Here is a 23196-nt window from a genome sequence, read left to right as displayed (position 1 = left end):
TAAGATTATGTTATAGATAAACAAACAGGTAGGGCGTTTCTCAATTACTGATCGACTGGGAAGGTCCACACTCTTTGTGGGTAGTGCCATCCTTGGCTGGTGTCTCTGGGCTCTATAAGAAAGCAGGCTGAGCAGGCCAAGAAGAGCAGACTAGTAGCAACACTCCTCCATGGCCTCTGTATCAGCCCTGCCCTGTTTGAGTTCCTACTTTGGCTTCTCTCAGTGGATTGTGATTTGGGATATGTAAGCCTAATAAACTCTTTTCTCCCCAAGTTGTTTTTGGTCATGCTGTTTCAGACAGCAATAATAACCCCAACTGAGACATAGTATTTACCTAAGTGTCTAAAAACCAGCAGGATGAGACGGGAGTAACATAGTACATTCTCACTTCTAATATTAAGACCTATTCATAAGAGCATATTTAGAATATGGTAGAAAATGCTTAAAATATCCAGCAAGGGATAAATCATAGCAAGGTAGTGCCCTGTCATGATAATAGTTGGAAGTTATTGATATTCTAGAAGGGATAAAGGAAGCATCCCTAGACTCCTACAACCTGAAGAGGAGACTTACATGGATTACATGGGGAGGAGAAGCTAATAGCAAAGAGCATTCATAGGTGCATTACTCAGAACTACATGGACCAAACATTTTTTGTGTTTTTTTTAAATTTAACTTTTATTAATTACACTTTATTCATTTTGTATCCCCCCATAAGCCCCTCCCTTCTCCCATCCCAGTCCCACCCGCCCCCTCCTTTCTGCATGCATGCCCCTCCCCATGCCCACTGATTGGGGAGGTCCTCCTCTCCTTCTTTCTGATCTATCAGTTCTCATCAGAAGTCTATCAGTTCCCATCAGAAGTGGCTGCATTGTCAGGGTTCTAGGTTATCTCCATGAATAGTCCTTGGTTGGAGTATGAGTCTCCTGGAAGTTCCCTGTGTTCAAATTTTCTTGTTCGGTTGCTCTCCTTGTGGAGTTCCTGTCCTCTCCAGCTCTTACTATTTCCCACTTCTTACATAAAATTCCATTCACTCTGCCCATCAGTTGGCCATCAGGCTCAGCATCTGCTTTCACAGTCTACATGGCAGAGGCTTTCAGAAGCCCTCTGTGGCAGGTTCCGAGGTTGTTTCCTGTTTTCTTCTTCTGGCTTTCAGAGGCCCTCTGTAGCAGGTTCTGAGGTTGTTTCCTGTTTTCTTTTTCTTCTGATGTCCATCCTCTTTGCCTTTCAGGATGGGGATTGAACATTTTAGTTAGGGTCCTCTCTTTTGCTTAGTATGTTTAGATGTACAGATTTTAGTGGGTTTATTCTATGTTGTACGTTTATATTTTAAGCCAAATCTATGTTTTCTAGACATGGCATTATTCCCAGCATTGTTGTTCCTGGCTGCTGTACTGCCTTCATCCCTTCTCCAAGATAACTGTGAGGTAGAGGTAAGATTTAGTATCTTCTCTGAACAATGTAAGCAAATATGAAAGCTCAGAGGTGACTAGATCATTCTACAAAATGTTAAAAGTCTAGATTCTACTCTAAGTCACAAAGTACTCATTGATAGTTCAAAGCAGTTGACATTATTAAAGCTGTGCTGGAAGACCTTGAAGCCCTAGTTAATAGTGAATATTAAACATGGCCAATTAGACTGGTTAAATTATAAATGTTAGGTTCATGGTATATCTTATTGAAACAGGCATACATTTATCATACAAAGTAGATATCAATGATAAGGTTAGAAACAAATATCTCATAATAGATTTTGCATCAATCACAATTAAATTATATTTTACCAAATCACTGAAATAGAATTACTGACATTAGTTCTTTATTATTACTGACATTAACTCTTTATTAATTACACTTTATTCACTTTTTATCCCCCCTATAGTTCCCTTCCTCCTCCCATCGTCCCAATCCGTCCCTTCCTCCCGCCTCTGAATGTATGCTCCTCCCAAGTCTACTGATAGATGAGGTCTTCTTTTCTTTCCTTCTGATCCTAGTCAATTAGGTCTCATCAGGAGTGGCTGCCTTGTCTTCTTCTGTGGCCTGGTAATGCTGCTCCCACCTCAGGGGGAAGTGATTAAAGAGCAGGCCAATCAGTTCATGTCAGAGACAGTCCCTGTTCCTATTACTATGGAACCCATTTGGACACTGAACTGCCATGGACTACATCTGTGCAGGGGTCCAAGGTTTTCTCCATGCATCGTCCTTGGTTGGAGTATCAGTCTCAGGAAAGACCCCTTATGCTCAGAGTTTTTGGTTTTGTTATTCTCTTTGTGGAGTTCCTGCCCTCTTCAGATCTTATAGTGTAGTGGTCATCATGCTTGCCTAACACACAAGAGGTCCCCGGTTCGAAACTGGGCGGAAACATCAATTTGGTTCTGACATTAGTTTTAATTACCTTTTTATTTTTTAATGTGGTCAAGAAACTAAAATCACATGTGATATTTGAACTATATTTGCATGGGGTATTTCATATCTCTGGATTTATTTGATGAAACTTTCTGTTCCAAGAATTGTTATTAATTGATTTAATCCATTTCAATGTGTTGCCCAAAGAAATGTCACATTGTATTTTAATGAACAGAACTTCATCATAGACATTTCTATATCTAATGATCATAGTTATTGAGTGAAAAAATATTTACACGTTTTAATGTAAAACGTTTGCTAAAATTGAGTTCAGGATGATGCTTAACCCTTGCCTGAATGCACAAGTCCCTGGGATTAATCCTCAGCAACATGCATGTGAGTGTGTGTGCACTCAAACAGTACACACTCAAACAGTAGTTAAGTACATCTACTATATGGACATAAGCCAAATATTGACTAATTATAATATGTTCTTTTATTCCCTTTCTTTTATTCATTCATTTATTTATTCAGTTAGCTAGTTATTATAATCTATTCCCATTGTATCCCAGCTGTAGCCTCCTCCCTTATCTCCTCCCAGTCTCATTCACCCTCCCTCTTCTCCCCCATGCCCTTTCCCTAGTCCTCTCATAAGGGAGGACTTCCTCCCCTTTTATCTGATGCTAGCTTATCAGGTTTCATCAGGGCTGGCCTCACCATCTTCCTCTGTGGCTTGGAAGGCTGCACCCTGCAGGCAGAAGTGAATAAAGAGCTGGCTACTGAATTCATGCCAGAGACAGCCCCTGATCCCTTTACCAGGTAACACACTTGGAAAATGAGCAGCCTATATCTGTGCAGGTGTTCTAGGTTATCTCTACGTATGCCCAACATTCAATAAGGACATTTGCTCAACCATATTCATAGCAGCTTTATTTGTAAAAGCCAGAATCTGGAAACATGTCTCTCAAAGGAGGAATGGGTACAGAAAGTGTGGTACATTTACACAGCGGAATACTACTCAACAATTACCAACAAGGAAATCATGAAATTTGTAGGCAAATGGTTTGAACCAGAAAAGATCGTCCTAAGTGATGTAACCCAGAAGCAGAAAGACAAATATGATACATACTCACTCATAAGTGGATATTAGCCATATAATATAGGATAAATATTCTAAAACCTATGGTCTTAACGAAGCTAAACAACAAGCAGGAACCTAGAAAAGAGGCTGAAACCTCACTCAGAAGGGCAAAGAGGATAGACATTGGTAGCAGGAGAAGACAAGGAACAGGACAGGAGCCTTCCACCTCTGAAGGCTCTAACTAAAATTAGAAGACTGGCAAAATGCTGTAACCCTCAGACTCTTTTCTGGCCTCAGCCTCGGAAGCTGCTAGAATTCCTCACAGGTAGGGAGTGCCAATAGCTGGTTAAAGCTGATTTGGGATATAAGTCATTTGTGTTTGTTTGTTTGTTTGTTTTTTGTTTTGTGATGTATTCAAATGTATTCAAATTAGCAATCTAAAGACTATTTACCATTTAGGTGTTCATTCACGTTGTTTATATTCCCAGTTTCTTTCCTAAAATAATTACATTTCGTGATACTTTTATACCATCTATTCTTCTTCCCTTCCTCCATGACCCTTCCTTACTCTCTTTGGTCTACTGGTACTATTTTAGAAATTTTCAAGATCGAAATAGCAGAACAATTCAAAGTCATCCTTTATGAATGATAATTTCTTTGTGAGTTACCATGAAGAACTGATCCCCTATCTTTGTCACTTGTTATTGTTCCTCTGTCTTACTTTGTGTTGTTATAATTATTAGGTCATATTATCTACCCAAAATAAATCCTTTTACATTTTTTATCCTCGCATTTCAATTTTTTAATATGTTCTTTAAAAAAATACTTTACTACTGCTTGTTAAGAAAATATACACACCCTTATTGTCTGGTGGAATTTTTAGCTATTCTGGAAGGTTGCATAAAAAGCTGAAAATAATAATAGCTTTTTCAGAAGGCATATGTTTTGTTTATAGAAATGAAACAACTCTAAGTAGGGTTTTCAGGTTAAAATGGAATATTCAGGGAGATTTTTCATCTAGAAAAATGTACTGTTCTTACAACAGATCCTTTAGTTCCTAGCACCCACCTCAGGTGGCTTATATCCACCTGTAACTCTAACTCCAATGGATCTGCTATACTCTTCTGGCCTCTACAGGCACTGCACTCATCTACACAAGCTAATGCACTTAATAAAAGCATATATTTTTAGGAAATGATGGTTCTTGCTCAATAAATAAGCATCTGAAGGATATTTTCACTTTACATTATAATACAATGTGAGGATTTCCTAGCAATGACTTTAATATGTGCATCCCTTCTATCTTAGAAATCAGTAGCCATGATAAATCCTTTGCTCAAGACATTTCTTAGTGCCTTCAGAACATAATACACTAGGTAGTGGCAGACATGTAGCAGTTACTGCTACACAGTATGACTAGATCTATGGATGCAAGGTCCGCAAATACTTGAGGGAGCGAAGCACTGCAAGAAAGAGAAACAGCTTATATCAGCCATAAGAGAAAATATATATGAACATCTGTCCATTGATAATTAAGCTATAACATCTTGCTCTACACTATAAAAGAGAACACTTTGAAGCATGTTTCTATCAACAAGTGGCTCTTATATCTTTGCCAATTCACATAATATCATTCCATCCATGTATCCCACACTAAAACAAAAATATAAAATTAAAAATCAGCATATGAGTTAATAACAGGTTTATTTTTGTTCACTGTTATAAAAGGCAGCAATACTGAAGTAATTTCAAGAACCCATTGCCTCTAAATTAACTTAGATACTGATATAATAAAACTCTTTGGAATGATTACAAAAATCAGTTAAAGTTCTCTTATTGTAATAGAATATTGAGTGCATACATTCATTGATTATTGACCTCCATATTATCTCACAAGCTTCCAAAATCATCACGAGATTGGGCTATCTCTTACTAAGGTCTACAAGGAATTATGTATATTTCATTCCTTTATACTTCTTTGCTACAGCCTCATTGAGTGTGAATGACTTAAGATTCTCTACAATGCATGACTATCATTATAGGCCTCTCTTAAATCAAAATTGACATTTGTATCAGGGGCCTAGGTCCAGTCTATGCATGGTCATTGGTTGGTATTTCAGTCTCTGCAAGCTACCCCTGGGCCCTAAATAGTTGGCACTGTTGGTATTCTTATGGGGTTCCTATCACCTCCAGTTTCACGTTTCTATAAGACTCCTTATACTTCTATAGTGTTTAACTATGAGTTTCAGCCTTTGCTTTGATCCATTGCTTGGTGGAGCCTCTCAGAGAACAGATAAGCTGGTCTCTTGTCTGTGACCATAGCAGAAGATGCTTAATAGTGTTATGGGGGATTAGGCGGGGCAAGATGGCGGCGCCTGGAGGACTCTCATTCTGAGGAGCAGCACAGCAGGATTGGCACAGTGACCAGCAATCAGAACTCGCGGCCATAAAACACAAGTGATTGTGTTTCACAGGTGAGAGGAAACCCCACGGTGGGGGATTCAATCAGCTTTAACTCACCCGGCTAAACCGCAGAAGAGATCCCGGTTCCGCCAGGCCCTTGGTCGCCAGCCCAGAGCTACCTGCCAGTGCAATCTGGTCACGGTCCCAGACTGAACTGTGGGCCCACAACACCATAGACTGGATTTCCCAGTCGAGAGATAACCCCACGGAGCAGGAAACAATTGGGACCGACCTCAGGTTACCCAGACATCCCCTGGAAAAGACTCGAATTCTGCGGGTGCCCCAAGAGCCAGTCCGGACCCAGAGCTGGGACACAGGCGCCTGCCTGCATGCCTGATTCGCCGCCTCAGATAGAACTGTGGGCACCAGGGCACCAGGGCACCAGACTGCGTATCTCTGTCAGGAGGAAACCCCCAGAGGAGGGGGTCAGCAGCTCTAACGCTTAGGACACCCAGCACCAAAACACTTCCTGGACTCATGCAGACTCTAGTACAGGCAGGAGCACTGTGCTCTGCCACCATTATTGAGTTCCCCTAGGGCACTGGGACACACAGCTGCATCCTCAGACCTACAAAAGCCAGAGAGCCATTACAGCAGCCCTCAGATACTGTGCCAAGGATCAACCCGTTATTCCTAGCTAGACTGTCAAAACTGTGGGAATCCCTGGTTCTTCAAGAGGGCTGCACCCACAGCATCTGGACCAGAGCAGTGCCTGCAGCCGCCATCCCAGACAGAGACACACAGCTTCTGGTCCAGAGTGAGGCACCCAGCCTCCAGACCAGAACAGTGCCCCCAGGCACCAACTCAACCTAGGTGCACATTCTCCAGGTCCAGAGCAGAGCAATCAGCCTCTGGCCCAGAGACTTGCTGAGTGCACCTCCCACTTTCCCGGACAGAACTGTGCGACCCAGGATAACAGACTGAGTTCCCCTGTTGGGAGAAAACCCCACAGCTAGGGAATCAGCAGTTTCTTCAAGAGGACTATACATAGAAATTTAGTGAGCAGCAGCACACTAAATTTATAACAAGAAACTCAGCAGTGGGGCAGCTGTCTTGAGAAATTCTATGGGTAAGAGGAGATCCCCCCCTGCCTAACATAGACCACAGCTACTACTCAGGGCTATAAACCTGAGGTGAGCAGTGGCAACTCCGGAGAAACACTGGCCATACAGTGACCATAACCAAAAAGCAGAGAAGGACTCCTTCAGGAAAAATCATCTTCCGGCCAAGGGGATACTCCCTACCTCAGGACTCCAGGAAGCACAGAAACTAACAGCCAACACCTAAATCAGCCCAATGGGTAGAGGTCAGTGTAAAGGCTCAACCAACAAAAGACAGAGCAATATGGCATCTCTAGAACCCAGCAATCCAGAGGCGAACAGCCCTGAACAATGCAGCATAATAGAAAATCAAGAAGATGACCTTACATCTATGTTGATGAAGAGGATAATAGAGGAAACAAATAAAATACGTAAAGAATTAGAGGAAGATAAAACCAAACAGATCATGGCTATCCGTAAAGAAATGGAGGAAGATAAAGACAAGCAGATTAGGGCCATCCATAAAGAAATACGGGAAGATGCAGCCAAACAGCTTGTGACCTTCAGAGAAGAAATAATTAAATCACTGAAAGAAATAAAAGAGACAGAGTTGAAGGAACTAAAAGAAAAAGAGGAAAATACAAGCAGACAGGTGAAGGAAGTAAACAAAACAACTCAAGACCTGAAGATAGAACTAGAAAAATTAAAGAAAACACAAATGGAGGAAATAATGGAGAGGAAGAATTTAGGGAAGAAAACAGGAACTACAGAGGTAAGCATAACCAACAGAATACAAGAAATGGAAGAAAGAATCTCAGGTGTAGAAGATACAATGGAAGAAATCGATGTATCTGTCAAAGAAAATGTTAAATCCAAAAAATTCCTGACACAGACCATCCAAGAAATCCAAGACAATATGAAAAGACAAAATCTAAGAATAATAGGAATAGAGGAAAGAGAAGACTCCCTTCTCCAAGGCCCAGAAAATATTTTCAACAAAATCATTGAAGAAAATTTCGCCAAGTTAAAGGAGAAGCCAATAAGGATACATGAGGCCTACAGAACACCCAACAAATTTGATCAGAAAAGAAAATCCTCCCACCACATAATAATCAAAACAGTAAGTATACAGAACAAAGAAAAAATACTAAAAGCTGCAAGGGAAAAAGGCCAAGTAACATATAACGGCAAACCCATTAGAATCACACCTGACTTTTCCACAGAAACTATGAAAGCCAGAAGGGCCTGGACAGATATCATGCAGACCCTAAGAGAACACAGATGTCAACCCAGGCTACTATGCCCTGCAAAACTCTCAGTCCTCATAGATGGAGAAAACAAGATATTCAATGACAAAAACAAATTTCAACAATACCTACACACAAATCCAGCATTACAGAAGACACTGGAAGGGAAAATACAACCCAAGAAAATTAGCTTCTGTCAAGAAAACACAGGAAATAATTAACCTTACTACAGCAAAACAAAAAGCAACCAAGCACACAACCTTATGAACACAGCCAACATCAAGATCAAAGGATCTAACAGCCACTGGTCATTAATCTCTCTCAACATCAATGGACTCAACTCTCCAATAAAAAGACACAGATTAACAGAATGGATATGTAAACAAAACCCAGCAACCTGTTGCATACAAGAAACACACCTAAGACACAAAGATAGACATTACCTGAGGGTAAAAGGTTGGAAGACGACTTTCCAAGCAAATGGACCCAAGAAACAAGCAGGAGTAGCCATTCTAATATCTGATAAAATAGATTTTCAACCAAAATTAATAAAAAGAGATGAGGAAGGACACTTCATACTCATCTCATCAAGGGAAAATTCCACCAGGAAGACATCACAATCCTGAACATCTATGCCCCAAATACAAGAGCACCCACATTTGTAAAAGAAACATTGATAAAATTTAAACCACATATACATCCCCACACATTAATAGTGGGGGACTTCAACACCCCACTCTCAACAAAGGACAGGTCAACAAAACAGAAATTAAACAAAGAAACAATATCTCTGACAGAGGTCATGAATCAAATGGACCTCACAGACATTTACAGAACTTTACATCCAAACACAAAAGAATTTACCTTCTTCTCAGCACCTCATGGAACCTTCTCCAAAATAGACCATATAGTTGGTCACAATGCAAGCCTCAACAGATATAAGAAGACTGAAATAATCCCTTGTATCCTGTCTGATCACCATGGAATAAAGCTGGTCTTCAACAACAACAGAAATAGCAAAAAGCCTACACACACATGGAAACTGAACAACTTGTTACTAAATGACAGCTGGGTCAGGGAAGAAATAAAGAAAGAAATTAAAGCCTTTCTAGAACTCAATGAAAATGAAGACACAACATACCCAAACTTGTGGGACACAATGAACGCAGTGCTAAGAGGAAAGTTCATAGCACTAAGTGCCTTCAAGAAGAAATTCGAGACAGCTCATTCAAGCAACTTAATGGCCCACTTAAAAACCCTAGAAAAAGAAGAAGCAGACACACCAAAAAGGAGTAGATGGCTAGAAATGACCAAACTCAGGGCTGAAATCAATCAATTAGAAACAAATAAAACAATTCAAAGAATCAATGAAACCAAGAGCTGGTTCTTTGAGAAAATCAACAAGATCGACAAACCCTTAGCCAAGCTAACTAAAAGGCAGAGAGACACCACCCAAATCAACAAAATCAGAAATGAAAAGGGGGACATAACTACAGACACTGAGGAATTCGAAACAATCATTAGACTTACTTCAAAAGTCTATACTCAACAAAATTTGAAAACTTAAATGAAATGGACAATTTTCTTGATCGATTTGACTTACCAAAGCTGAATCAGGACCAGGTAAATCAATTAAATAGTCCTATATTCCCCAAAGAAATAGAAGCAGTCATCAAAAGTCTCCCATCCAAAAAAAGCCCAGGACCAGATGGCTTCAGCGCAATATTCTACCAGACCTTCAAAGAAGAGCTAACTCCAAGTCTCTTCATACTATTCCACAAAATAGAAACAGAAGGAACATTACCAAACTCATTCTATGAAGCCACAATCACCTTGGTACCTAAACCTCACAAAGACTCAACAAAGAAAGAGAATTTCAGGCCAATCTCCCTTAGGAACATTGATGCAAAAATACTTAACAAAATACTTGCAAACCGGATCCAAGAACACATCAAAGATATTATCCACTATGACTAAGTAGGCTTCATCCCAGGTATGCAGGGGTGATTCAATATACGGAAATCCATCAATGTGATCCACCATATTAACAATCTGAAAGAAAAAAACCACATGATAATCTCCCTAGATGCTGAAAAAGCATTTGACAAAATCCAACATCCATTCATGTTTAAAGTACTGGAGAGATCAGGGATACAAGGCACATATCTAAACATAGTAAAGGCGATTTACAGCAAGCCTATAGCCAACATCAAACTGAATGGAGAGAAACTTAAAGCAATCCCACTGAAATCAGGGACAAGATAAGGCTGCCCACTCTCTCCATATCTCTTCAACATAGTGCTGGAAGTCCTTGCTAGAGCAATAAGACAGTTGAAGGAGATCAAGTGAATACAGATTGGAAAGGAAGAAGTCAAATTATCACTATTTGCAGATGATATGATAGTATATATGAGTGACCCCAAAAACTCTACCAGGGAACTCCTACAGCTGATAAACACCTTCAGCAAAGTGGCCGGATACAAAATTAACTCAAAAAAAAATCAGTAGCACTTCTGTATACAAAAGAAAAAAGGGCTGAGAAAGAAATTAGAGAAACAACACCATTCACAATAGCCACAAATGACATAAAGTACCTTGGTGTAACCCTAACCAAGCAATTCAAAGACTTGTATGAAAAAAATTTCAAGTCTCTGAAGAAAGAATTAGAGGAAGATATGAGAAGATGGAAAGATCTCCCATGCTCATGGCTTGGCAGGATTAACATAGTAAAAATGGCCATCTTCCCAAAAGCAATCTACAGATTTAATGCAATTCCCATCAAATTGGCAACACGATTCTTCACAGACCTAGAAAGAAAAATTCTCAACTTCGTATGGAATAGCAAGAAACCGAGAATTGCTAAAACAATCCTCTACAATAAAAGATCTTCTGGAGGTATCTCCATCCCTGATCTCAAGCTGTACTATAGAGCAACAGTTATAAAAACTGCATCGTACTGGCATAGAAACAGAATGGTGGATCAATGGAATTGAACAGAAGACCCAGAAATAAACCCACACACTTACGGACACCTGATTTTTGACAAAGATGCCAAAACCATACAATGGAAAAAAAGATAGCATCTTCAACAAATGGTGCTGGTCCAACTGGATGTCTACATGTAGAAAAATGAAAATAGATCCATACTTATCACCCTGCACAAAACTGAAGTCCAAGTGGATCAAAGATCTCAACATAAAACCAGACACATTAAATCGGCTAGAAAAAAAAGTGGGGAATACCCTAGAACTCATTGGTACAGGAGAAAACTTCCTGAACAGAACACCAACAGCACAGGCTCTAAGAGCAACAATCAATAAATGGAACCTCATGAAAATGAAAAGCTTCTGTAAAGCAAAGGACATCCTCATCAAAACAAAGCGACTGCCTACATAATGGGAAAGAATCATCATCAACCCTTTATCTGACAGAGGACTCATATCCAATATATATAAAGAACTAAACAAGCTGAAAAGCAACAAACCAAGTAATCCACTTAAAAAATGGGGAACAGAGATAAACAGAGAATTCTCTGTAGAGGAATATCGAATGGCAGAGAAGCACTTAAAGAAATGCTCAACCTCATTAGCCATTAGGGAAATGCAAATCAAAACAACCCTGAGATTTCACCTTACACACATCAGAATGGCCAAGATGAAAAACTCAAAGGACAACACATGCTGGAGAGGTTGTGGCGAAAGGGGAACCCTTCTCCACTGATGGTGGGAATGTAAACTGGTACAACCACTCTGGAAATCAATCTGGCGCTTTCTCAGACAACTAGGAATAGCACTTCCTCAAGACCCAGCCATACCACTCCTAGGTATATACCCAAAAGAGGCGCAAGTACACAAAAAGGACATTTGCTCAGCCATGTTTGTAGCAGCTTTATTTGTAATAGCCAGAAGCTGGAAACAACCCAGATGCCCCTCAACTGAAGAATGGATGCAGAAACTGTGGTACATCTATACAATGGAGTATTACTCAGCAATGAAAAATAAGAAATCATGAAATTTGCAGGTAAATGGTGGGACCTGGAAAGGATCATCCTGAGTGAGTTGTCCCAGAAGCAAAAAGACACGCATGGTATATACTCACTCATATAAACATACAATATAGAATAAACCCACAAAAATCTGTACATCTAAACAAACTAAGCAAAAGAGAGGACCCTAACTAAAATGTTCAATCCCCATCCTGAAAGGCAAAGAGGATGGACATCAGAAAAAAAAGAAAATAGGAAACAACCTCGGAACCTGCTACAGAGGGCCTCTGAAAGCCAGAAGAAAACAGGAAACAACCTTGAAACCTGCCACAGAGGGCCTTTGAAAGCCTCTGCAGTATAGACTGTCAAAGCAGATGCTGAGCCTGATGGCCAACTGATGGGCAGAGTGAATGGAATTTTATGTAAGAAGTGGGAAATAGTAAGAGCTGGAGGGGATGGGAACTCCACAAGGAGAGCAACAGAACAAGATAATTTGAACACAGGGAATTCTCCAGAGACTCATACTCCAACCAAGGACTATTCATGGAGATAACCTAAAACTCCTGCACAGATGTAGCCCATGGCAGTTTAGTGTCCAAGTGGGTTACATAGTAATGGGAAGAGGGACTGCCTCTGACATAATCTGATTGGCCTGCTCTTTGATCACCTCCCCCTCAGGGGGGAGCAGCCTTACCAGGCCATGGTAGAGGACAATGCAGCCACTTTTGATGAGAACTGATAGACTAAGATCAGAAAGAAGAGGAGAACCTCCCCTATTAGTGGACTTGGGGAGTGGCATGCATGCAGAAAGGGGAGGGAGGGTGGGATCGGGAGGGGAGGAGGGAGGGGCTTATGGGGGGATACAAAATGAATAGAGTGTAATTAATAAAAAATCAAAAAAATAGCAATGATTAATATGCAAAGGGTTCTGACTAGAGACAGCAACCCACACGAAAGAACCCAAGAGAGAATCAAAGTGAGAGTCTAAAAATAAAACATTAGAATTAAACTTATTATTATTTTTTAATTCTTTGTCAACACGCAGTGCCATTATTTAAAGCAGTAATTGTGACACTGTTTTTGTTATTCTAGCATCCGAACCAATGCACACTAAGGTTAGACTGTCACGGGAACAGGAGTTTGGACTTGAAAGCACTCTATGGTGGGGTGCCTACGCTATGTGAAGTGCTGTAGTTGTGTAACAGCACTTTTTGTAAAAAGGAGTATGATTGGTTTATTTGTTTGCTAAGGAAATGGGTGAAAGTTTAAATAAAATCACAGAATGCAGAAGGGGAAGAAAAAAACAATAAACACAAATAAAATAAAAAAAAATAGTGTTATGGGTTGGCTTTCTTCCACGGGGTGGGTCTCAGGTTGGGCCAGGTCTGGGTTGGGCATTCTGTCACTCTGCTCTATCTTTATTCCTGTACATCTTGAAGGAATTGTAAGTTTTGGGTTGAAGATTTTGTGGGTGGGTTGGTATTCCCATCCCTTCACTAGCAGTTTTGTCTAGTTAGTTTCCATGACCCCTGCTAATAGGAGTCTCAGCTAGAGTCACCCTCATATCTTGCCAAAAGCTTAACCTGCCTTTACTCTCCACCTTGCCACAGAGATGCTTCCACCTATGGTTTTATTTCTCTCTGTAGGTCCTCGGTTCTCCTGCCTCCATTTGCCCCAGATATGGTCTTCCTACTCATTTCTTTCTGTGTTCCCTTCCCGACCGTGTTCCTTCTCTTCAGCAAATTCTGCTCTCTATTCTGTTTTCCCTTCTCAGTGAGATATAGTCGTCCTTCCTTAGGTGTTTCTTGTTACTTACCTTTTTTTACGTCTGTGAATGGTAGTATGTTTAACCTGTACTATATGGCTAAAACCCACTTATAAATGAGTACATACCATGTGTGTCTTTCTGGATTTGGGTTTCCTCACTCAGGATGATCTTTTCTAGTTCAACCCATTTGCATGCTAATTTCATGATTTCTTTGTTTTTAATAGCAGATCAGTATTCATGTAGGTCCCTTAGTAAGAGAAGTGGGGGCTGTCTTTGACATGGACTCTGTTGACTGTTTTGAATAATTCCACCTTGGTGGGGTTGCCTTGCCAGGTCACAGGCGAGGAAGACATGCTCAGCCCTGATGTTACTTGCTGAGCTTGGGTGAGTGGGTGGGTGGGTCTACATTTCCTGAGGAATGGGAAAGGGGAGAAAGAGTCTATGAGGAAGGGAGAGTGGAACTTGGAGGAAAGAAGGGAAGGGGCTATGATTGAGATATAAATTGAATAAATAAACTAATATAAAAAGAAAGAAAAATTGACATTTGTAGTGTTAAAAGAATTTTTATCGTTGATGTGTATTGAATTCATTCCTTAGTTGCAAAATTTTTGTTTAATATGTCTAATAAAAGTCACAGATTTTCTTAGCATTTATTGCAAGGTTTAATGATTAATACTATCTTGAGTACTTTAATAATGATCTTCATTCACCTTAGCCAACTTTTTCATCATTTTGTGTAACCTTAACCTACACTAACATGACTTCAATTTTATTTCCCTTTAGAATAAAGATCTTGAGGATTTGTCAACCACTCTAAAGTCAGTCCAAGAAGAGATTGTAAACAAACACAACCAACTGAGAAGAATGGTTTCTCCACCTGGTAGTGACTTACTGAAAATGGTGAGGGCTCACATCAGGACAATGCATTTGCGGAGCTGTGTTTGGAGCCTGCTGATAACATTTAGCTTCTCCTCTATTGTTTAAAAGGGTCTGCCTCTATCCTAGCACCTCATTTTAAAACGTATTCTTTATTTTACGTGCATACATATCTATATGCGTGTGTATGTTTGTGTATACATACTATGGCATGCATGTAGAGATCAGAGGTGGTTCTCTCCTTCTATGTATTCAGCTGTGAGATGATTAGAGTAGAATTTATTAAACTTCCTTTAAAACAGTGACTTATTAGTGTTATGGGACAACAGTGCCAGAAATCAAATCAAATCTTTGACTTCACTTTTTAGTGAAAAGCCACTGTGTTATTTTGGCTCACTGCAATCTCTCTCTTAGTTAGGGTTTCTCCTTTATAGTCAATGGCCTTTCATCTAAGTAATATACTTTCCTGGAGCCAGAACCAAAGCCCGTATTTCTCTTAAAAGTGTTCAATGAGGGACATCAGAAGAAGAAGAAAACAGGAAACAAGTTAGGAGCCTGCCACAGAGGGCCTCTGAAAGGCTCTACCCTGCAGGGTATCAGAGCAGATGCTGAGACTTATGACCAAATGTTGGGCAGAGTGCATGGAATCTTATGAAAGAAGTGGGAAATAGTAAGATCTGGAGAGGACAGGAGCTCCACAAGGAGAGCAACAGAACCAAAAAATCTGAGCACAGGGGTCTTTCCAGAGACTCATACTCCAACCAAGTACCATGCATGGAGATAACCTAGAACCCCTGCACAGATGTAGCCCATGGCAGTTCAGTGTCCAAGTGGATTCTATAGTAATGGGAACAGGGACTGCCTCTGACATGAACTGATTGGCCTGCTCTTTGATCACCTCCCCCTGAGGGAAGAGCAGCCTCACCAGGCCACAGAGAAAGACAATGCAGCCACTCTGATGAGATCTGATAGACTAGGATCAGAAAGAAGGAGAGGAAGGCTTCCCTTATCAGTGGACTTGAGAGGGGCATGTGTGGAGAAGGAGGAGGCTAGGTGGGACTGAGAGGGTAGGAGGGAGAGTTTATTGGGGGATAAAAAGTGAATAAAGTGTAAGCCATAAAAATTAAAATAAAAAAGTAAAAAAATAGAAATAAAAAACCACTGTTATTAGAAAAAAAGTATTCAATGAGGATAAAAATAAAACTGGGATTTATAAGGCAACTTCTTACAGGTGTAAAAATAATCTTAGTATTTTTACATAGTTAGTTATGCTTATAGCACAGCAATTGCTTAAAGTCTTTAAGGGTTTCCTGTTGTGATTTCAATAAGTCATTAGACCTTTAATAGTTTAGTATTTTTGGTGATCTTGGGATGACAGACTAGTTGTATTTCCTTGCTACAGAAAAAGCATAGATAAGTGGGAAGGACATTGGACAAAGATTATAAAACTACTAAGCAGACCAGGAGAGGAGAAAGATGTGCTGGGGAAGAGATGGGAAGAGGAAGGAAATGGAATATGTGTGGCATCAGAAGGAAGTTATGGATGAGACAGCATAGGAGGATGAGCAGGATCAGGAAGATGGGAGAAATTGTAAAAATAATCTTATTCATAAATTTCACAAGGAAAGTTGATAACATTAAAATTTAGATAGAAAATATATCGTGTCTTGATTATGAGGAAAATCTAATGGTACCTACAGGAATTTTACAATGATGTAAGCCAGTACCATCAGCCTGTCTGCAAAGAAAATGTGAATTTGAGGTTTGAGTTATTACTTGGCTGCTTTCTTTCCTTTTCCTCTTTAGCAATGGAACCATGATGCACAAAGGAATGCTCAGAGTTGGGCAAACAAATGCATGTACCACCACAGTCCTGAGGAATTCAGGACTATTGGTATGTAAACTCAAAATCACTTATGTATGAATGGAGAACAGCATAGGAAAATCCATTTTCTGTTATCGTGCTAACAGAACTTTGTAAATAAATATGTTTTCTGATATTGATAGTTAAAAAGTTAAATCACTCTGTGGCAGAGAAGCCTCTGAGAGACTCCATGTTATGCTTATTTGGTGTTTTATGTTTTACACAAATTGTGACCCATAATGCCAGCTTTGTTCACTGTAACCTGATCACAAGTGCAACAAGGTATGAATCATCTCTTTCACTGCTTTAAAGATTAAAACTGATGTCTGAATGAAAAGGATTACTAATTTAAGTAACATAAAGTGTATTTTTTATTTTATTTTATTATTTTTCAGTTATGCATGTGTGTGCGTCTATGTGTATGTATGCACATGTGCCTGCATTTAAGAGTGCCTCTAGAGACCAGCAGAAGGAATTGGATCCTCCCAAGCTGGGGTTACAATAGTTGTAAGCCATCCCATTTGGATGCTAAAAGTTGAATTCAAGACTGCTAAAATAGCAGGACGTGCTCTCACCTGTTGAGCCATTTTTCTAGCCCTCTGAAAAACTCAATCATATAGCTCAACACTTTATCTTAACTCATCCAGTCTTACCTTTTTTAATTTATTTTTTATTAAGTACAGTTTATTCACTTTTTATTCCAGCTGTAGCTCCCTCCATCTTCCCCTTAAATCCCACCCTCCCTCCATCTTCTTCTCCTATGCCCCTTTCCCAGTCTGCTGATAGTAGAGGTCCTCCTCCCCTTTCATCTGACCCTATTATATAAGGTCTCATCAGAACTGGATGCATTATCTTCCTCTGTGGCCTGGTAAGGCTGCTGCCCATCCCCCCTTCCCCCAGGGAGAGGTGATCAAAGGGCCAGTCACTGAGTTCATGTCAGAGACAGTCCCTGTTCCCATTACTAGGGAACCCTCTTGGATACTGAGTCTATGGCTGCATCTGTGCATGGGTTCTAGGTTATCTCCATGCATCATCCTTGGTACAGGAGACAACTTCCTGAACAGAACACCAACAGCACAGGCTCTAAGAGCAACAATAAATGGAACCTCATGAAAATGAAAAGCTTCTATGTGTCACCATGCCTGGCTCCAGTATCTTACTTTATGTTGTAGCCTGCTTGTGTTCATAAGCTAGCATTTAATTATAGAAATGTATTTAATTTGATCGGTTGATTATTTTTTTCCTCAAGAAATATCAAGCTGGTGATGCATGCCATTAAAATTCACAGTGTACCATCCTCGGATTCCTAAATACAGGCATCGTATATGTAAGCCACCAATGTGTCTGTGTTTAGCTCTTTCTTCATTTCTGGTGACAGCATCTTATGTACACGCTAGGTGACCAAACATTATATTAAATTAAAAATAAACTAAGAAACATGATCTTTACATCAACAAGTATAAAAATGGTGGAAAAATAAATAAATGGACTATAAGATATTTCTTTTTTTCTTTATTAATTACACTTTATTCACTTTGTATCCCCCCTGTGGTTCCCTCCCTCCTTCCATCCCAATCCCTCCCTTCCTCCACCCTCTGCATGCATGCCCCTCCCCAAGTCCACTGATAGGGGAGGACTTCTTTTCCTTCCTTCTGATCCTAGTCAGTTAGGTCTCATCATGAGTGACTGCATTGTCTTAAAACATTAAAAATGGTCATCACTAGCCCAATTTGAAGCTAATAAATTAATAATCTCTTTTAAATCTTGTACTTTTAGCTATTACTATTTTAATAATATAATGGTTAAAAAGTTTATTCAAAAGCTAAACATTCAGTAATGTGCAAAATAATTGTTTATTTGAAGAGACTGAAAAAATACCAAACTATGTACTGGACGTCAAAAGTTGTTTTTCTCACCATTCTTGGAAGAATACCTAGCCCATGGAATTTTAATTTTCTAATTAAGGCATGATGCATAAACTTAGAAAATATTGTTACTTCTGCTTTTCTGTGTTTGTACTTATAGTTCTTAAATAATAACTGTACAGAAGGCTTATACATAACAATAATTCTAAAATATGTAAAATTTTCACATAAAAATCTCTAAGCTGGGCACAGTGGTACAAGTACTGGGCACAGTGGTAACCTCAGTACTCAGGGAGGCAGAGGCAGGAAGATCTCTATGAGTTAGAGGCTAGCTTGGTCTGCAAAGCAAGTCTAGGACAGCCAGCACTACATGAAGAAACTTTGTCTCAAAAAAAAAAAAAAATCTCCAGTTAGAACAGGAGAGAAATTAAAGGAGCTAGTCTTTGTCTTCTCTAATACTGCAAATCAACATTTGGCACACTTGAGGCACACACTGATCACACACACACACACACACGTATGGAGAATTCCATGTGTAAATGAATTAATTCAAGGATAGAAGCTACTGAGAAAAAGGCTCCTGTATCTACTCAGTTCATATGGTGCTCAGCCCACACATATTGGATGCCTGTGGCTACTATTAAGCTGCTTGTTCAGCTGGTTTGAAGCATGCTTCCTATGCAATAATCAAAGACAACTCTAAGTAATGTCTTTAAAGAACAGCAATTCTGTTTTGTACAGTGTGTTTTGTGCATGCGTTTGTGTTTCTGTCTTTCCTTTATTGCTGCCTTTGTGAGTCTTTTTTTTTTTTTTTTTTTTTATTCCTTAGACAAAAAATGTGGTGAGAATATATTCATGGCAAATTACCTCACATCATGGTCTTCTGTAATCCAAAACTGGTTTGATGAATACAATGACTTTGTCATTGGTTTTGGCCCAAATAAACCTGGTGCAAAAGTTGGACATTATACTCAGGTAAGAAAAAGTATTCTGTCTGTAAATGTGAGGCAAGAAATTTCTTCCAATTACTTGACTGATTTCAAAGCAGAATTAGATTCAGGAATTTTTTCTTCAGACATGTTCTCACTATGTAGCTGAGACTGACTTTGAACTTACTATCTGTTATCATAGTCTCCTAAGTTCTGGTAGTATAGAGAGAGTGCATGGCACCCATGCACCCTTGGAGAACTTCTTGAGTGGTTACACATTGGTTGGTCCTGAAGTCTTTGGGCCTGCCATCTTTTAATGGCTTATTTAATCATTGTAAGGGAACATACTTTTTTTTTTTTTTTTTCCTCTAACCGCAATTTCTTGACTCAAGGTTCAAAGCATGGGCAATATCTTGCATTCTCTGAGGCACCTATACAGTCTTTCACAGGGCTGCACATCAGCTTTGTCTAGCTCCTGAAAGACAAGAGGAAAGGTCTGTTCTAAAGTTTTGTTTCCCGACCCCTTGCCAACTCACTTCCAAACAGACCTAAAAGCCAAGGCCCTGGGTCATTTACTATTAAATAAAGTGGCTGTTCTAGCAAGAAATATACAATTGTGACTCCATCTTGGCCACTGTCAAAGAAGGTCTACTGAAGATAAGAAAGAAAGGAAAAAGTTATGGGGATTTTGCATGGCTAGGTGGAGAAGATCCAGATGTGGTATAGTCTTAATGAAGGCTTTATTGCTATGATGAAACACCATGACTAAAAAGCAAGTTGGTGTTTTTTACTCAATTTACACTTCTACATCAGTGTTTATCACCAATAGAAAGTCACGAAAGGAGCTCAATCAGGCCAGGAGCCTGGAAGCAGAGACCTTTCAGGGTACTGTTTACTGGCTTGTTTCCTATGCCTTGCTCAGCCTGCTTTCTGGTAGAATCCAAGATTATCAGTCTGAGGGTGGCACCGTACACGAAGGCCTGGGCCCTCCCCCATTGATAACTAATTGTAAAATGCCTTATACCTAGATTTCAAGGAAGTATTTCCTCAGCTGAGGCTCCTTTCTCTCTGATGTCTCTAGTTTATGTCAAGTTGACCAGACTGCATAGGTGCCTTCAAGAGTGCAAGACATTGCCCATGATTCAGACCTGGAGTCAATAAATTATGGTTAGAAAAAAAAAATATGAGTATATTCCCTTCCAAAGATTAAACACGCCATTAAAAGATGACAGGTCAAATAGACAGTACACCTAGCTAAACAAAGACATTCCTTTCTTATTTATAGCCAAGACCTCACATTAAAAACATAAATAACTTTAAAAGTGCCACAGCGTTTACGAATTCAAACACACTAAAATGTCAATCTCTTTAAAATATTTAATCTCTCAAAAATCCAAAATATCTTTTAGAACTTCATGGCAAAATCAAAATTAAATACTTTCTTCAAGAGGGAAGAACCAGATGATGAAGCTGAAGGGCGTTCCTCCCCAGTTCAGCAGGGTTCTTGCCCTGAGGAGGACTCACAAAAAAAAAAAAAAAAAAAAAAAAAAAAAAAGAGGGAAGAACCAGGGTACAGCCACAATCTGAACCAAGTAACATTAAAATCCAGTGGTATAAATATCTCAGTGTCCAATATCTGTGATCCATATATGATTTTGACTCTTCCGAAGAGTTTGGGTCACTTCCCTAACTCTGTTTTCTGTAACACACACAGCTTGTTTTCTAGGCTCTGGGAGGGTCCTCTCCACTGTTGCTGTTTCTGGTCAGCCTATGATACTGGCATCTCCAAAACCTTGGGTTCTTCTCCTGCAACCGGACTGCACTTTCACCAGTAGCCTCTTGTAGACTATCTTCATGGTGAGGAGCCTCAACTTCTTTGCAAGATCCCTTCAGTCCTGAGCCTTTAACTGTCACTGAAGCTGCAATTTCACCAATGGCCTCCTCTGGCCTCACTCAGTAGCAAGCCTCAGCTACTCTCCATGACCCCTTCTCATGCATTCAAAACCAGTACCAGATGAATGACTCATACACTCTACCTAATCTGGCTGCCAGAACAAGGTACAACCCAGCCAGCTCTGGAACACAGTTGCTCTATACTCGCAGGAAACTTCCCAGAAGATTTCACCTCAGTAATGCTGGTCTCTTAATCACTGCTAATTTCTTAGCTCCAGCTAACTGACATCAACTGTCCCAGTAACACAAAGGCTTCACTTTAGTAGTTCTGATATCTTTTTAATCACAGCTGATCCAAAAACCCCATCTAAAAAGAACGTAGAATTTTAAATCAAAATAGCAAATGGCTGGAGAGATGGCTCAGTGATTAAGAGAACTGTCTGCTCTTCCAAAGAACCTAAGTTCAATTTCCAGCACCTATATGGCAGCTCACATTGTTTCAACTTCCATGGATTCTGACACCTTCATACCAAAATAGGAAATGGCCCTGAAAGAGTCTTTAATCTTCCCTCTGAAATTTCATAAACCAGGCCTTCAGCTTCTGTACTGCTCAATATTTTTCATTCATTCGTTTATTTATTTATTCATTCATTTATTTATTCATTCATTCATTCATTCATTGGTCTATCTATCTATTTATTTATTCACTTTATATCCCAATCATAACTCCCTCCCTCCTCTCCTCCAGGTCACACCCTCCTTCCCTCTTTCCCATATCCTTCCTCTCTTCACCTTCAAAAAAGAGACCTCCCCACACCTACTCATTCCAGAACATCAAGTTATATCAGAACCAAGCACATCCTTTATCATGGTGGTCCAACAAGGCAGCCTGGCAAGGGGGACATGATCCAAAAGCATTGCAAGACAGTCCTTCTCAGAGACAGTCCCACTTCCTTTACTAAGGAACCCACAAGAAAACTAAGCTGTCTATCATGTACATATGTGTAGGGGGCCTAGGTGCAGTCCATACATGGTCCTTGGTTGGTGTTTCAGTCCCCACAAGCCTCCCTGGGCCCAGGTTAGTTGGCTACGTTGGTCTTGTGGAATTCCTGTTCCCTCCTGATTCTTCTATCCTTCCTGCCACTTTTCTAGAAGGCTTCCTGTGTTCTGACCAATGTTTGGCTGTGAATATCAGCATCTATTTCAATCAGTTGCTGGCTGGGGCCTCTCAGAGGACAGCTATGCTAGGGTCCAGTCTGCAAGCATCTGCTCAACATTCTTATTCCTGAGTTCCTAAAGAACTTACCACAAAGTTCTTAGTATCCAATGACTCTTGTAGCCCAAAATTTCAAAGTCCTTCCACAATCCTCCAAAACGATAGTCAGGCCTGTCATAGAAATACCCCACTATCCTCAAACAAAAATATTTATTAGTCAGTGTTCTCTAGAGTCAAAAATCTTATGGAATGAACCTCTCTGTTACTCTCTCATAAAAGATGTTCCCTAGGCAACATTGCCAACTACTCTAAAATTTATGATGTATTTGAGTTTGTTTGAGGGATAATTATATTGTGTTAAGCATTACTATGACCTGTTATTGGTTATGCATTTGCAGTTGTACAAGGGTAGATATATCACATTAGACATTGTTATGACATGGTTATTGTTTTCACTTGGAAATGAGATATGATTTGAATCAAGTTGGCAAGGGGTGGATTGTGATGGCTGTTCTTGACTATATCTGGAATGAACAACAATCTGGAAATGGAGGGCACACCTATGATCTTTATCTTGAGGCAGGAAGACAACATGCCTTTTATCCAGATCTAAAGGCTGGCAG

General features: G+C 39.8%; 1 protein-coding gene across 1 annotated transcript in view; it reads left to right on the top strand.

The window, feature by feature from the left end:
• Nucleotides 1–1355: 1355 nt before the first annotated feature.
• The window catches only part of LOC129682756 (cysteine-rich secretory protein 1-like), a 30391-nt gene continuing 8550 nt past the window's right edge, over nt 1356–23196 (top strand). The window contains exons 1-4 of the mRNA XM_055615294.1: nt 1356–1427; nt 14714–14830; nt 16613–16700; nt 19365–19510. Of these exons, the coding sequence (XP_055471269.1) occupies nt 1356–1427; nt 14714–14830; nt 16613–16700; nt 19365–19510 (423 nt within the window). The remainder of the gene's footprint in view (nt 1428–14713; nt 14831–16612; nt 16701–19364; nt 19511–23196) is intronic.

The sequence above is a fragment of the Psammomys obesus genome, unplaced genomic scaffold, assembly GCF_907164565.1.
Source record: "Psammomys obesus unplaced genomic scaffold, mPsaObe1.curated_primary_1811, whole genome shotgun sequence".
NCBI classification, from domain to species: Eukaryota; Metazoa; Chordata; class Mammalia; order Rodentia; family Muridae; genus Psammomys; species Psammomys obesus.
This window is presented reverse-complemented; position numbering and strand designations above follow the sequence as displayed.